At 37.4% G+C, this 13,048-nt stretch overlaps 1 protein-coding gene across 1 annotated transcript in view; it reads right to left on the bottom strand.

Annotated features, from left to right (window-relative positions):
- Positions 1-13,048, bottom strand: part of brinp1 (bone morphogenetic protein/retinoic acid inducible neural-specific 1) — an 84,165-nt gene that overhangs the window by 8,955 nt on the left and 62,162 nt on the right. The window contains exons 5-6 of the mRNA XM_077737592.1: positions 12,607-12,712; positions 997-1,233 (exon numbers count right to left, since the gene is read on the bottom strand). Coding sequence (XP_077593718.1) covers positions 997-1,233; positions 12,607-12,712 — 343 coding nt within the window. The remainder of the gene's footprint in view (positions 1-996; positions 1,234-12,606; positions 12,713-13,048) is intronic.

Raw genomic sequence — 13,048 nt, 5'->3', positions numbered from 1 at the left:
TCGTCTGAATCAGACACCCTCATAAGACAATTAGCATCTACCTCCCCCCCGTCGGCTCGACAGCTGTCACCCCGTGTATGTGAGGGAAATAAATGGATCTGCACTCTAATACAAATTCCCGGAAAAAGTAATGAAATGTACTGACGATTAATCAAATGAAAACACTAATGTCAAAGTTTTCCCTGAAGCACCTATGTGAAAAGATGGATTATAACTAAAACACAAAATGTCTTTAGAAAGTCTTTAAAAGAAAATGTTAACTCACTATGTGCCCCTTGATGGCTCTAGATGCCCAATCCATTTGGGTTACCACTGCCAGTTCAAATGGATTAGACATACAGCAATGCCAATGGTACATAAACATGCGCATTTTAGCCAATCAGCCCAGTTTAATTGACTTGGACACCAAGTTTTGCCAATGGTAGGCAACGATTCATTAAAAAAATATAATAGGCATCCATTAACAATAAAATGGCACATTAAACAAAAATAATAATGCATTTCAATGCATTGGTAGAGTGTTCGCACAAGTATGTCCACATATAGAAGATAAGCCGTCTTTGTGGTGTCTTCAAACATATTAACAGTGTTTATAATGTGTAAATGAATATTTTTTGGTATATTTGTGTAGCACTATTTAAGACTGACAGCCTGGTAGGATTATAAACATTTGGGAGAAAACCTGAATCTCTCTTCTTTGTATACTATGACGCCACTGATCCAGTCATGGGCACAGTACTATGATCAGCACTTATTACACTTTAAATTGCAAGTACCGTATTTCATGACCTGTTTTATGACCGTTAATCCATTAAAAAAGGTTTTACAATTAGATGATGGTAGGGGGTTTGGACCCCTAAAGAAATTTAACCACTGCTTTTTTTGGCAGCATAAATTCAAAGGTGTGGTGGAATTTACTTGGCAAAGAATCATATTTTAAAGTTTAGAAGTCTTGATTGGCTCTGGCAAACACCAAAAGTATTCTTAACTACTCACCAGAATTCTCAAAGTCTTTGTAAGAGGATGCCCATGAATCAGCCATGCCCAGCATTGTGTTCTCCATTATCTGGATATCGGTGATGGGACAGTTGCATTGGGGATACTCATCAGCACACTGGCAGATGCACTGGTTGTTTCGGCACAGGTATTCCCCTTCTCCATTACACATTATATAACTCAAAGCTGACTGGACAAACTTTTCTTGCAGGTAATCTGGAAATATGACTTGAAGACCTGAAAAACACCAAACATGTCAATTAAAACATAATGAGGGGAAGATTATAACATCAATTTCTTATGGACCATGCTCTCATTTGGTAGGAGGTCACCTGGAGGTTACCTCAGATGACTTTGAGTGAGAAGGCGGATTATGTTGATTTAACCATATAGAATAATTAGACACTGTCTTTGGTAACTTGAGGAGTTTTACAGTTTTCAATGTGTTATTAGCACTTTGACATTTCAATAAGAAAATAAAACGAAAAATGCAGAATGTTGTTGTACACTATTTTACATATGCTCTTGTCAACATTCTTCAGAAGTGCAAACTTTAACCTCTCTCCCGATCGACCACAAACCATAACAAAAATTATTGTTTTAATTTCATGTTAGCAAATATGTTTTCTCGACTAGAGGTCACTCATACTCTTTTCCATAGATTTTTCAGCCAGAAAAAAATGTATCTATTTTCTTGACCTAATATGGTTATGTAAGAGGTTATAGTACAGAATATTTAGATGAAGTTGTGCAGAGGAAAGACAATTGATTCAAAAACAAGAAAACAGACATTGCAAGTACTCATTATGTGAGTTTTTTTTCACTGGTCATAAATTTACAAAGAGTACATATATATTTCACTTGAATACTGATTTTCCACCGTTAATATTCTCAAGATTCTCTGAAAGTGTAATATGTTATTTACTAATTGCAAGGCAGACAACTGTAAAGTTTGATTGAACTTGTCTAGTTTGGTATATAAACTAAAGGCCAACAAGTGGAAGCCAAAGTGCCTTTCAGCCCATCCTACTGTCTCCAAACGTATAATTTTTGGACTATGGGCCAATTGATATCTCTCAAGAGATCTCAGAAATGAAAGTTGTGCAGCAGTAAAACCTCTTTCTTCAACCAGGCCTTGGAAAATAAATCCTCAGTTCTACAAGCCACTGGACCGGAAAGGACCTAAATAGTTTTTTTTTCATGTCCTTTTCGTACAAGTTGTTTGGAAAGCAATATATATATAAATATACATATATATTTTAATCGGTTTTACCTGAGCACAAATGTTGCCTCAGCAGAAAATATGCACGCAGGAGCCACAACATAATATCGTACGGAATGATTTTTCCACCCTTCTATTTTCCATGCATGTATTACTTTGAACAAAAGCTGCAAAAACATTTAATGAATTCATGCCAAATAAATGTAATGTAGCTGAAATGAAAGTGAAAACAAGTGCATTATTATTCCTTGGATGCTTGAATAACTCGCTGTTTAACTCAAACATTGTCTGTTGTATGCACACCTCAATTAAAACTACTTATTTTCACTAGCAAAATATGTTAATGAAAAAACCGGGGAGCTGAAAAGTTAATTAAGATCTTAATAATCACCACCATTTTGCCATTTAGCCTACAACTATACACAGCATATTCGGTACGCTTAGCTAAATAATTAATATTCCCTAAAAGAACACAAAACACTTACTGCAACTAGTAGTGAGTAAAAGCACAAACTACAGCAAAGTAAAACTCCAATCAAGCATGAAATGAAAAAAAAAACAGCACTATATGAACGGGCTGGTAGCTTTATATGTTAAGCAACATTTAACTCAATCAATTACACATATGCGCTATTTTTCCCCCAAATATGTACCCGCAATATCTATAAAACAGTGACTCTCCATGATATGCCTTGAAGGAATATTTAACAAATTACAGCACTAATTGTATTTCTTTATTAATTTAATTTAATTCTCTCAAGCAATGTGCTATTGGTTGAGTTTTGGCATCATCTGATAACACATCACACAGAAAAAGAAGAATAAAAATGAGTACAGAAGCCTGAGTTGCATGCCGGATGTGAATGTTGCCAAGCTGTGTAAGTACCACTACATTTACTTCTAGTACTAACACAGCCTAGCTGTTTAATTACTGGAAAATGTTTCCTTTACCCGAAGCTAAATAACAGTTCAGGTTTCTTGGTAATCTTCTGTTATTATGAGTGAAAGCAGGTATTCAGTTCTAATGCAGTCTCCATACTTGGCAGTTACAAAGTCTAGTGTGGGCATACTCTGCCTAAGTCTTCTACGCTCAAATGGCCCAAAGAAGAAGTGACATCTTAAAACGCACCATCGTTTGAACCTATTACGAGAACCCCGTAAAGTGAATCGACTGTGATTTATTTTGCGTCTTCTTCCGTACACACTGCACAATGACCGTCAACTAGTTGAAGGGGAGGTGAGGTTGGGTTGTAGAAAGGGCAAAGTGCATGGATAGTTCAAGATGTTGACCACAAAAGAGTTGTATTGCATTGGCCCTTTTCTCTCTCTCTCCATCAGGCCTGTCTGTGGCCAGCAAATCCAATATTCATTTAGCTTGATGTATTCCTAGACTTGAAACTTTAATGTGATTTGTGGGACAATCCAGATGGCAAGTTCACGGATCAACGCCGCTCACTGACGGAGCTGGGTGCCAGCGGGGCCTGCTGCACAATAACAAGAGTGCCTATCCTTCTCCTTCCTTCGTCATCCTCCGACCGTACTTCAGGAGCTACGAGTCTCGCATCGACATCCGTCACTTCAGTTGCCGTGCTCTCTTTTTTTGCTCGTCGACTTTGTCTCTACTCTTTGCACCTCTGTCTGACTTCATTACGTTCACTTGTGCTCCCGCCGTGCATTGCCACGTGACCTTTGGCTCACGTTCACTCCATCACTAACTCCTGTGACTTCACCTTTTGTGCACTCACATTCAGTCACTGCGCATCGACTCGATTGCTGGAAATGCCACGGTTGCACTGCGTTAATTTGCTGCCAGGCCCCCCACTTTAAACGGTTGGACATCGACTAATGAAGAACTCTGTATCGTTGACAATGACCCTGAAAGAGTTAATATACTGAGAATAATTCTATTGAAAAGTCAATTTTGGCTGCCTTGGTGAAGTTCACTGACAGTCATCATTCAATTCAGTAAAAGAAATATTTTACAAGAACCTGGCTTCCAATTCCGGTCAGTGTCAAAATGTTTTTTGTTTTTCTTGAATTGGTTTTGCAAAATTAATTGATGTGGCACATTAATGTGCTTTTTATTTGTTTCTCCTGACTGACACTCGGGAAGTGTTCTTGATATTAGAGTGGAATTCTAAATTTCTCCTGAGACCTGAAGATAAAATGATGCTATTGAGTCTCTGATGGTATTTGTGTGAAGTAGTTAAGCAGGAAGGATTTTAATTGTGAATAAATCCTCTGCTGTTGCCAAGAAATAAAGTCTCATTTGTCACTTTAAAATGATACTGTCTGCTTTGTAAATGGAGGAATAAATAGCCACATGAAACCATGTGGAAGACCTGTGTAAGGCTTTTATTGTTCTTAAACTAAATAGCCTAACAGGACATGTTCGGTCACATTATAACCAACGATGTGACAGAGAACTATTCGCTGTATCCCAAGATAATTCTGAAATATCTATTTTTTTAGAAGATTTGCATGTTTCTTAACTGTCAATTAGACATCACAATTGTAGATTTACAGTAAAGAGAAACACTTTTAATGTACAAAATGATTTACAAGCTGGAGATTATCTGATGTTGACATCCTCCAATAAATGTCTACACTCACTGTAAGTGTTTGATCTGACAGCGTATGTTTCCAATCTTGACACTTTGAGAGCAGTCGTATCTTTAAAGGTAATGTGATGGAAACCTAAAAGCCTGTCATGGGACAAGAACCCACACCCAATCTCAGGGGTCCGTCTAAAATGTTTGAATTTTGCTGGAGCTTTAAGAAGGTGGTGCATTGAGCGCACATGTAGGAATAACACCAAGAAATAGCATAAATGGTGGGGTACTTGTACTCACATTGCCCAATAGAGTACTGTACCAAAAATGACATTTTTTTGGGTTCTTTTTTCAATGCAAATTACATGGTTAAAAAAATATATATATATATTTTAATGTACCTATTGTTAATACTTTGTCATTTAAGTAACCATAATGAATTCTGGATGAAATTTAAACTATGCCATCTGAGAGTAAAACTATTTCAAAGTCTATATAAATTGGACTAAAAACTGACCTAAAATGAACATCAAGTGACCTGGAAATGTCCCAAACTTTAAAAAACATAAGCCAGTGTTAGGAACGAATTGACCTAGAAATCTTTCAACATCAATAGCAAGTGACCTAGAAATTCATCAAAATCAATAGAAATATGAATATGATGCCCCAAATCAGTTACTCCATAAAATACATTCATCATTAGTTCAAAATGTTAATGTTAAGGTCATTTTAATGCCAAAAAATAGCCACTTGCCTAATAAAGGATTAGGAATTAAAACATTAACAGAATATTTAATAAAATTAACCTATTGTTTAGGGCTTTAGTACTTTATCGCTCCTTAAATTCTATTCTATAGTTTCAAATGGGCAAATCTTGACCTTCGGGGCGCCACTATAAAAAGCATTAAAGTCAATGAAGACGCTTAATTCTAGACCAGCGAATGGTGACAATGGCCATGAACTCTACAGTGACTTTGCCTTTCTATTATGTCTCCTTGTGGCATGCACTGTTTTTAAATGCTGATAGATGGTGGGGGTGTAGGGGGGATGCGCTTGTAACTGCAAAGCGGCTGCCTGCTTTTTGCGATGCCACGCTTCGCCTCATAAGTCAGTGTTTCATTACAAATTAATTGACCATTGTGTGGCCCGCAATTTTGCAAAATAATCATTACTTAATCCAGCGGTGCAATAAAGTGCATTTAGTTGAATGGGAAGAGGATGAGGCAAGGAGAAGAAGACGAGGACATTAAAAGAAAATTGCAGGTTATCGTTATCAAAGCCAAAGACCTCCGATGTGGATTATTGCTTCTTGTATTTTTATAGGTTGGGAAACGGAAACGCTATTCTGCCTGTCGAGGCTTTAACCAGAGGCGGCATATCATCGGAATATTTGCTGTGTCGGACCATTTCGCACACATCTGAGCAGCCAAAGCTGCTATTTATCCACTTTTCAGTTCTTTTCCATAAGACGCTCTATGAGTGGCAGTATGGCTCAGAATGGCACTTTTGAAGAACTTTCACAATCTCAGCAGCACTTAACCCTGAAGTACAAGTTCACAGGTAAAATGAGTAGATTAGCCGACATTGCCATGAATGATCTTAGCAAGCACTTTGTTTTATCAAAAGGGATCCTCTACTTCTAAATATATAAACACAGATGTAAAAAAATTGCATAAAAATGTCCAAATACTGCATAAATCATTCATACTTTACAACAAAAACATCCTCCAATTACCGCCAAGTAACAGGAAGGAACCAAAACAACATAAAGTGACCCAAAATAAGAAATAAATGACCCATACGTACACCAAAGTTAAAAAGGAACAGATCCACAATTAACTCATTTCCCACCATTGTCAACGCTATACATCCAATTCATTTAAAATGGCAGGACTGGCTGTGAATGTTAATTTCCCAATCCCAGTCAAAATGGATTGGATAGTAGATAAGGCGCTATGGCACTTTCGCAGCCATTCTCCCCAATTCAAAAGGACATTTATTGTTGTCAATGAGTTAAAACATAATCAACAGAGCATTAGAAATGTAAAAAGACATTATCTGAGAAGGATCCAATCACTGCCAATACCACCGCCGATAAATAGTCATCAAAACAAAAGCCGAGTAGTTTGTCTTCCGCGGCGCGTGCTTTCTCTCGCTCGTCTCTTTACCGCATTTTCTCAAGAGTCTATCTCGGAAGAGCCACGAGCCTATCGCGTAAGATTTATGAATATGTTCCAATAGCCTGAGCCAACAGTTTTCAAAGTGGTGAAGTGAAAATAAATTAAAGTGGCCCTGTAGGCAAGTCGTGAGCGGCGTGATGAATTAGATACTCATTGCGCTGTTGCTCCATTGCGTTCCTCATTTTTAATTTTTTTTGTGTGTGTTTGTGAAGAATGCTGCTAACACAAACAGAAAAATAAATTTCCTTTCTTTAATAACGGACGTGTGGAGGAATTGATTTGCTGGCTTACTCACAGTAAACAGCTTCCATGGCAAATAATTAGCAAATTGTTTTCTCTACTTGGAATTTATCATTTCATGGAACCAATTCCATCAAACCAGTGACACACGCAAATGAGCACGTATAGTAAATCTTGAGTGCTCGTGAAGCATCTCTTAAGAGTATTCGGCGAAACTGAACTGCCATATCGATTTCCTTTATTAAAACACGCGACCCTTTGGCCGGAGAACAGATAAAAACGAGGTCATTTTCAAGATGGATGGCTGCGCACGTTTTCTACTCAAACATGGCTAAAGCCCCTCCAGTACCTAATGAAATCTTCTGTGACTGACCCGCAGGTCAGGCTTCAATTGGAAGTGGTCAATCAAGGGTAAGTTTCCATTCGGGCTGGCATGGCCATTAATCTTCTCCTCTTGGCTCCCTTTTGCCAACTGCAGGCTGTCATTTGTGTGGAACGGCAACCTCACTCTTGTGTCACAAAGTGATGTCACCCGTTTCTGGTGGAAGGTCATTTTTTTTGTTTTGATTGCAGACAGGGACTGGCAAAATGGTTTGGACACAATGTTAGCTCATTGGCTGCCGTGGACGACGATAGACGTCCAATCTGTTTCAAGTGGAAGGCCTCCCAGTTCAAATGGATTGGACGTCTGACTAATTGAAATTTTCCAAGAACAATTTAAAAATTACACCAATTAAAATTCTGGACATATATGTTAAAGATACATTCAGTGGTTCTAACTATGCAAATACCTCTCATCTAACTCTTCTCATTTTTTGAACCACTTTATCATCATTAAGGTCGCAGGGGGTGCTGAGGCCTATAGCAGATGACTCCGGGCCAGAGGCGGGGGACACCCTGAATCGGTGGCCAGCCAATTGCAGGGCACGAGGGGGCGGACAACCATTCACACTAACACCCATACCTAGGGGCAATTTAGAGTGTCCAATCAGCCTACCATGCATGGTTTTGGAAAATGGGAGGAAACCAGAGTACCCAGAAGAAACCCACGCAGGTCTGGGGAGAACATGCAAACTCCAAACAGGTGGACGTGACCTGGATTTGAACCCAAGACCTCAGAGCTGTGAGGCCGACGCGCTAACCACTCGCCTCACCGGGCTGCCCTATCCAAATATCTGTAATGGCAAAATGCATAACTTATTTGCTATACTATACAAATTGAGAAATTGACTAAGTCCTTTACCAACATATCAAAAGAAAACAATATGCCAAGTGCATGTTAATCAAACCAGAAATGACAATAATAACCTACTTCTTTAGTTCTTTTTAGTGATCACAGCAATAAAAACTGACAACTCAGTCGTGTCCTATGTTGAAGCAGCAATAAACTCTTAAAATAGTTGAAAAAGATGCTCTAATGATCCCATTCAATGTTGTGATTGAATGTGGAACAAGCATAAGTACAAAAGAAACTCTTCAGCGGCCACATTTAATTGACACCAATAACGGTCTCGCACTTGATTGATCAAAGCTGTGTGAAATATGGAAAGAAAAAGTACTTTCACCACTGCCGTTAATTTGGTAGATTTATCGGAGGAAGAAAAAAGGAAACTCAAGCTGTTGGTCTAATGGGCAACTATTTGAAATCTGCAGAGGGAAGTACAAGAGTAGTATTTTTTTGGCTTCGATAGGCAGCTGGATTTGTGTCCAACAGAATATTCGCATCAATATTGAAGTGCAAACAGGAGGCACATAGAGGGAGTGTCATATATTCACATTGTTATCAGTGGCTCGCAGCCTAGCCTGCTTACAGAAAAAAGAAATTTGAAAACACACAGGGACCACCAGGGTGAGAGAATAACATATTTCCTTTTGAATATTCGGATCCTTAGTAGAATGTCTCCGGGGTAGAATAGAAAGTCATTTTATATTGTATGTTTAATCTGCATCCAAAACCTGACCAGTGTGAATGTTAGGTTCAGGCTGCCTGAAAGGAATCCTTTAACTAGACAATTAACTTTTTGGCATTTAAAGAAATATATTATTTATCAATGGATGCCATTACAGGAGAAGCTAGGTGTTAATGCATTCTTCCTGTCTATTTTAGGTCCATTCCTGTTGATATTTGATCACTTACAGATGATTTTGGGGATTGCTATGTAACTTTTTGATGAAATTAAGTCAATTCCACTGAACACTTTCAGGGACAGGGGTCGCTATATTCAAAATTCCGTACATCAAACCACACTTCATAAGGCAAGTCGCTATTTTTGGTCATCAGAAAATAATTTAATTAATAAAATAACTTTAAATTGTTATATTAAATAGGTGCATTGTTATATTTTATAGTAATATTGTCAATTGCAATGACAACACAAATAGAGGTTCTGTTCTGTGTCTGGGTCACTTCCAGTTGAGATAAACTTACTTCATGTTAACTTAAGTACATTTATGTGTGTTTTAGGACACTGGGTCTCTTCCTATTGATATGCGTTTATTATTTTTTTCTTTAATTTAATCGATTCAAGTGCTCTCTAAAATATTCAAATGGGATGCAAGGGAAGGTATTCAAAGAAGGGGGAAGTGATGCTTAAAGCTAGCCACTGTCAGTTTTTCTTCAGAAACTTTGCTATCCTTTGTGTTGTCATAAAAGATGGGGCCTTTGAAAGCTTAACTAAGGGGGAAGCATTTCTTATAAAGTCCAGTAACTTATTTTTCCTCAAAGAAAGAAAGAAAGAAAAAATCAAATTGAATGGCTTTAAGGGTTTCAAAAGTGATCCAGATGGCCAAAGCTTCCAATAGGATTTAGTTTTTCTTATCCAAAGAAATAAAGCATCTGTCACTTTCAGTTATTGATATCAACTTACTTTCCAAATTATCCTTCAAGTGGTGTAACATATATATTTTTAAGGATCTTAATTATAATAAATTCAATGTTTTTAATCATTATTTTTAATTAAAGATTTTTTTAAATGACTGTGTTTAAATTTAAAATAATCCAAAGAAAAATTAAAACATTGCAATGATATAATTTGAGTTTCTCACAATTAAAACCATATTTAAAGAAAGAAATTAAAAAAAGGAATAACCAACCTATTGACTGTTAAATGAGTGCCATATAAAGAGTTACATATATACACAAAGGTCTTTTCGCTTAACTGAATGTTAAATCCCTTCGTAATCCACTATTGTGTCCCATGCTCAAAAATGACAATGTCCATATGAATTGAATCCCACAAAAAATGATTGTCGCGAAGACCCCAGGAAATTGTCAGTGACCTCTCTGCCACGTCGAAATACCAGCCAGGTCAAAAGACAAGCAAAATAAAATTGTTCAAATCTTTAATCCGATCAACATTATGTTTAGTTCAGGCTAAGTCAAACCGAGTCAAGTAAACTGTGCAAATGAAAAGGTTTAAACCTTGCGGATTTGATGTTCCAAGTAGAATAAATTGCTGAAGGGCCACGTGTCTGCCTTGGAGAGGCATACAAACAATCTATATAGTGGAGATAAAAGAAAACTAATTGCTACACGAAGACTACCGCTTATGACAAAATGGGCAAATTAAATAAGTGGATGTCATTATTTTCTTGGTGCATACCTTCAAAGTACTCTGCAGGGAATTGGTCTTTCTTTCTGAGCTGTATAAAGTGTCATTGCTTTGAAACCTTCTGTTATGCTTAATTTTTTTTAAGTCAAACCATCTACCTCTACTTAAAAGGGCCTAAAATTAACATTCATTACTTAGAAAAACACTTTCAGTTGGACTTTCAATAGCTAAAATGTCATTATATTCAAAGATAAATTGCGAACAACTCATTTATATACACATACATGTATATAAGTTAATAACACAGGCGCTAGTGTGCTACAATAGGCATTGGCCCTCTCCAGTCAAAATACATTGAGCATCCAGCACCTTCAATGGCAGCCAAATGGGTGAAATATTTTATATGGTGCTACCAATATAATGGCCCTTTGAAGGAAACCCTGACAACAATGTGGCCCGAGACAAAAATGAGCTCAACAATGTATTCGAGTACCAGTAGCATCAAGTCTGTCATCAACAGTCTGCTGAAGAAAACTTACAAGGAACAAAGCAAGTACTTGAGAATAAACCTTTGGAATCCACAGAGCAAAAGATAACTTAAATCGCTCCATTGACAAAGCCGCTTCTGATTTTAGAGGACAAATAACAATCTCTATGTTAAAAGGGAAGACCATCGCAGGCGTTGTAATGAAGAAAATGCGTCTTTTGAGAATTTCCAGCTGCTCGTAATCGGCTCGGTAAACTGGACTAGATCAAAAGAAGCAATCACTCTGTTCAAATACTTGACCGATGATTATACAGCACTCTGTCTTTGACATCGATTGCTGGCCCAGGTAATTAGTTTGCAACATTGTTTAAGATCTTCAAATAAGTTAACCGCTGGGCCGTTAAAGTTTAACGTTCAAAGAAACGCCTCCATCGGTTTCTATTCTGCTTCATTTCGGTGATAATATGTTAGCTATTGTATGTACATTAGACATCGTATATGCACATATGCTTTAGTGTCATTAACAATGATGGATGTTCAATCATATGGCACGTTTCACACGTCTGTTGTGAATTTGAATGAGTCATCGTTAGAACACATCTGATCCATTTGAAATGGGAGGGTGGCACCCAATGAAAATTGTCACCGCCAACCTTTCCACTTCAAATGGATCAGATGTCTATTGCTGCCCATTTATGCTGAGCAATATGCCAAAAAAATCTTGACACAATATTGGGGCATTTCATATTTGGGTATATCAATATGCCACAGTGTAAAGTATGTTTAATTATTTGGTGAAAAATTGTAAAAATAATTATTACTGCTTGGGACCACAATCACTTGTTTTTCTTTCATTCATATTAAATTGAGGTACAATAATTGCTAAATATTGAAAGTAGTGCAGTGACCCAAACCTATTTAGCATAAACAGAAGTAGAATTTAGTTAATAATACTTCATTGAATATATACTGGAATTAATAGCCATTTTTTCCTGTGGAAAATGGGTTGCTAATTTCCAAATGTAATGCATGCATTACTCACATACATTTGGCAAAGTATTAAGTTGATTTGTGGTACCACACTGACATATAGAATCAATATAGCAACTTGACCCAAATTGGACTCCACCAGCTGTCAAAATGTGCATTTGCACAGTTGTACTGATGGCGATAATTATAGACAAGTGAAATGTTGATATAAAGTTTTATATCGTTTTGGCGATATAAATACTGTTATGTATTACAGTTCTAGTACTGAAGGCAGCCAGAGAGCTGCGCACAATGAATCATTCTGTACCATTTCGGAGAGACAAAATTGAGTTTACTCAGGCGTGACAGTGTCACACGGTTAATACAAACGCGACAGCTTTTTGTTTACCTTGCAGATGAAGCTTGCTCTCGGGGCTCTGCAGCAGGACGGAGCTGACCGAGTCCAGATTGTCGTAGCTGCTGCATCCCAGTGGGCCTGTGCGTGTCTCTGTCACCTATCGCAAGAGAATAAGAACATTTAAAATGTGTATTGTTGTGCCTAAATAACATTGAGAACAATGCTTATTTGTCAAACATTAAAGTAGACGTTAAGGGAGTCATTTTAGATAGATTTGAAAAAGATGAACACATTGTTTGACATTAAAACATTGGCGGCATGCCTTAACTCACCACTAAAAATGAGCTTAAAACATTTTATGAGGGGCAACGACAGACATTTTTCTCGAATAAAAAGCTTATGTTCATGCCAAACGGCCACAGCAAGACGTATAACAATGGCCCTTGACCGCAGTCTACCATTAAAGGGATACAATAAAGATATTCTGATGTGA

The sequence above is a fragment of the Stigmatopora nigra genome, chromosome 17 (genome assembly GCF_051989575.1).
Source record: "Stigmatopora nigra isolate UIUO_SnigA chromosome 17, RoL_Snig_1.1, whole genome shotgun sequence".
Classification (NCBI taxonomy): Eukaryota; Metazoa; Chordata; class Actinopteri; order Syngnathiformes; family Syngnathidae; genus Stigmatopora; species Stigmatopora nigra.
The sequence above is the reverse complement of the archived record's forward strand: the minus strand, read 5'-3'. Positions and strand labels throughout refer to the sequence as shown.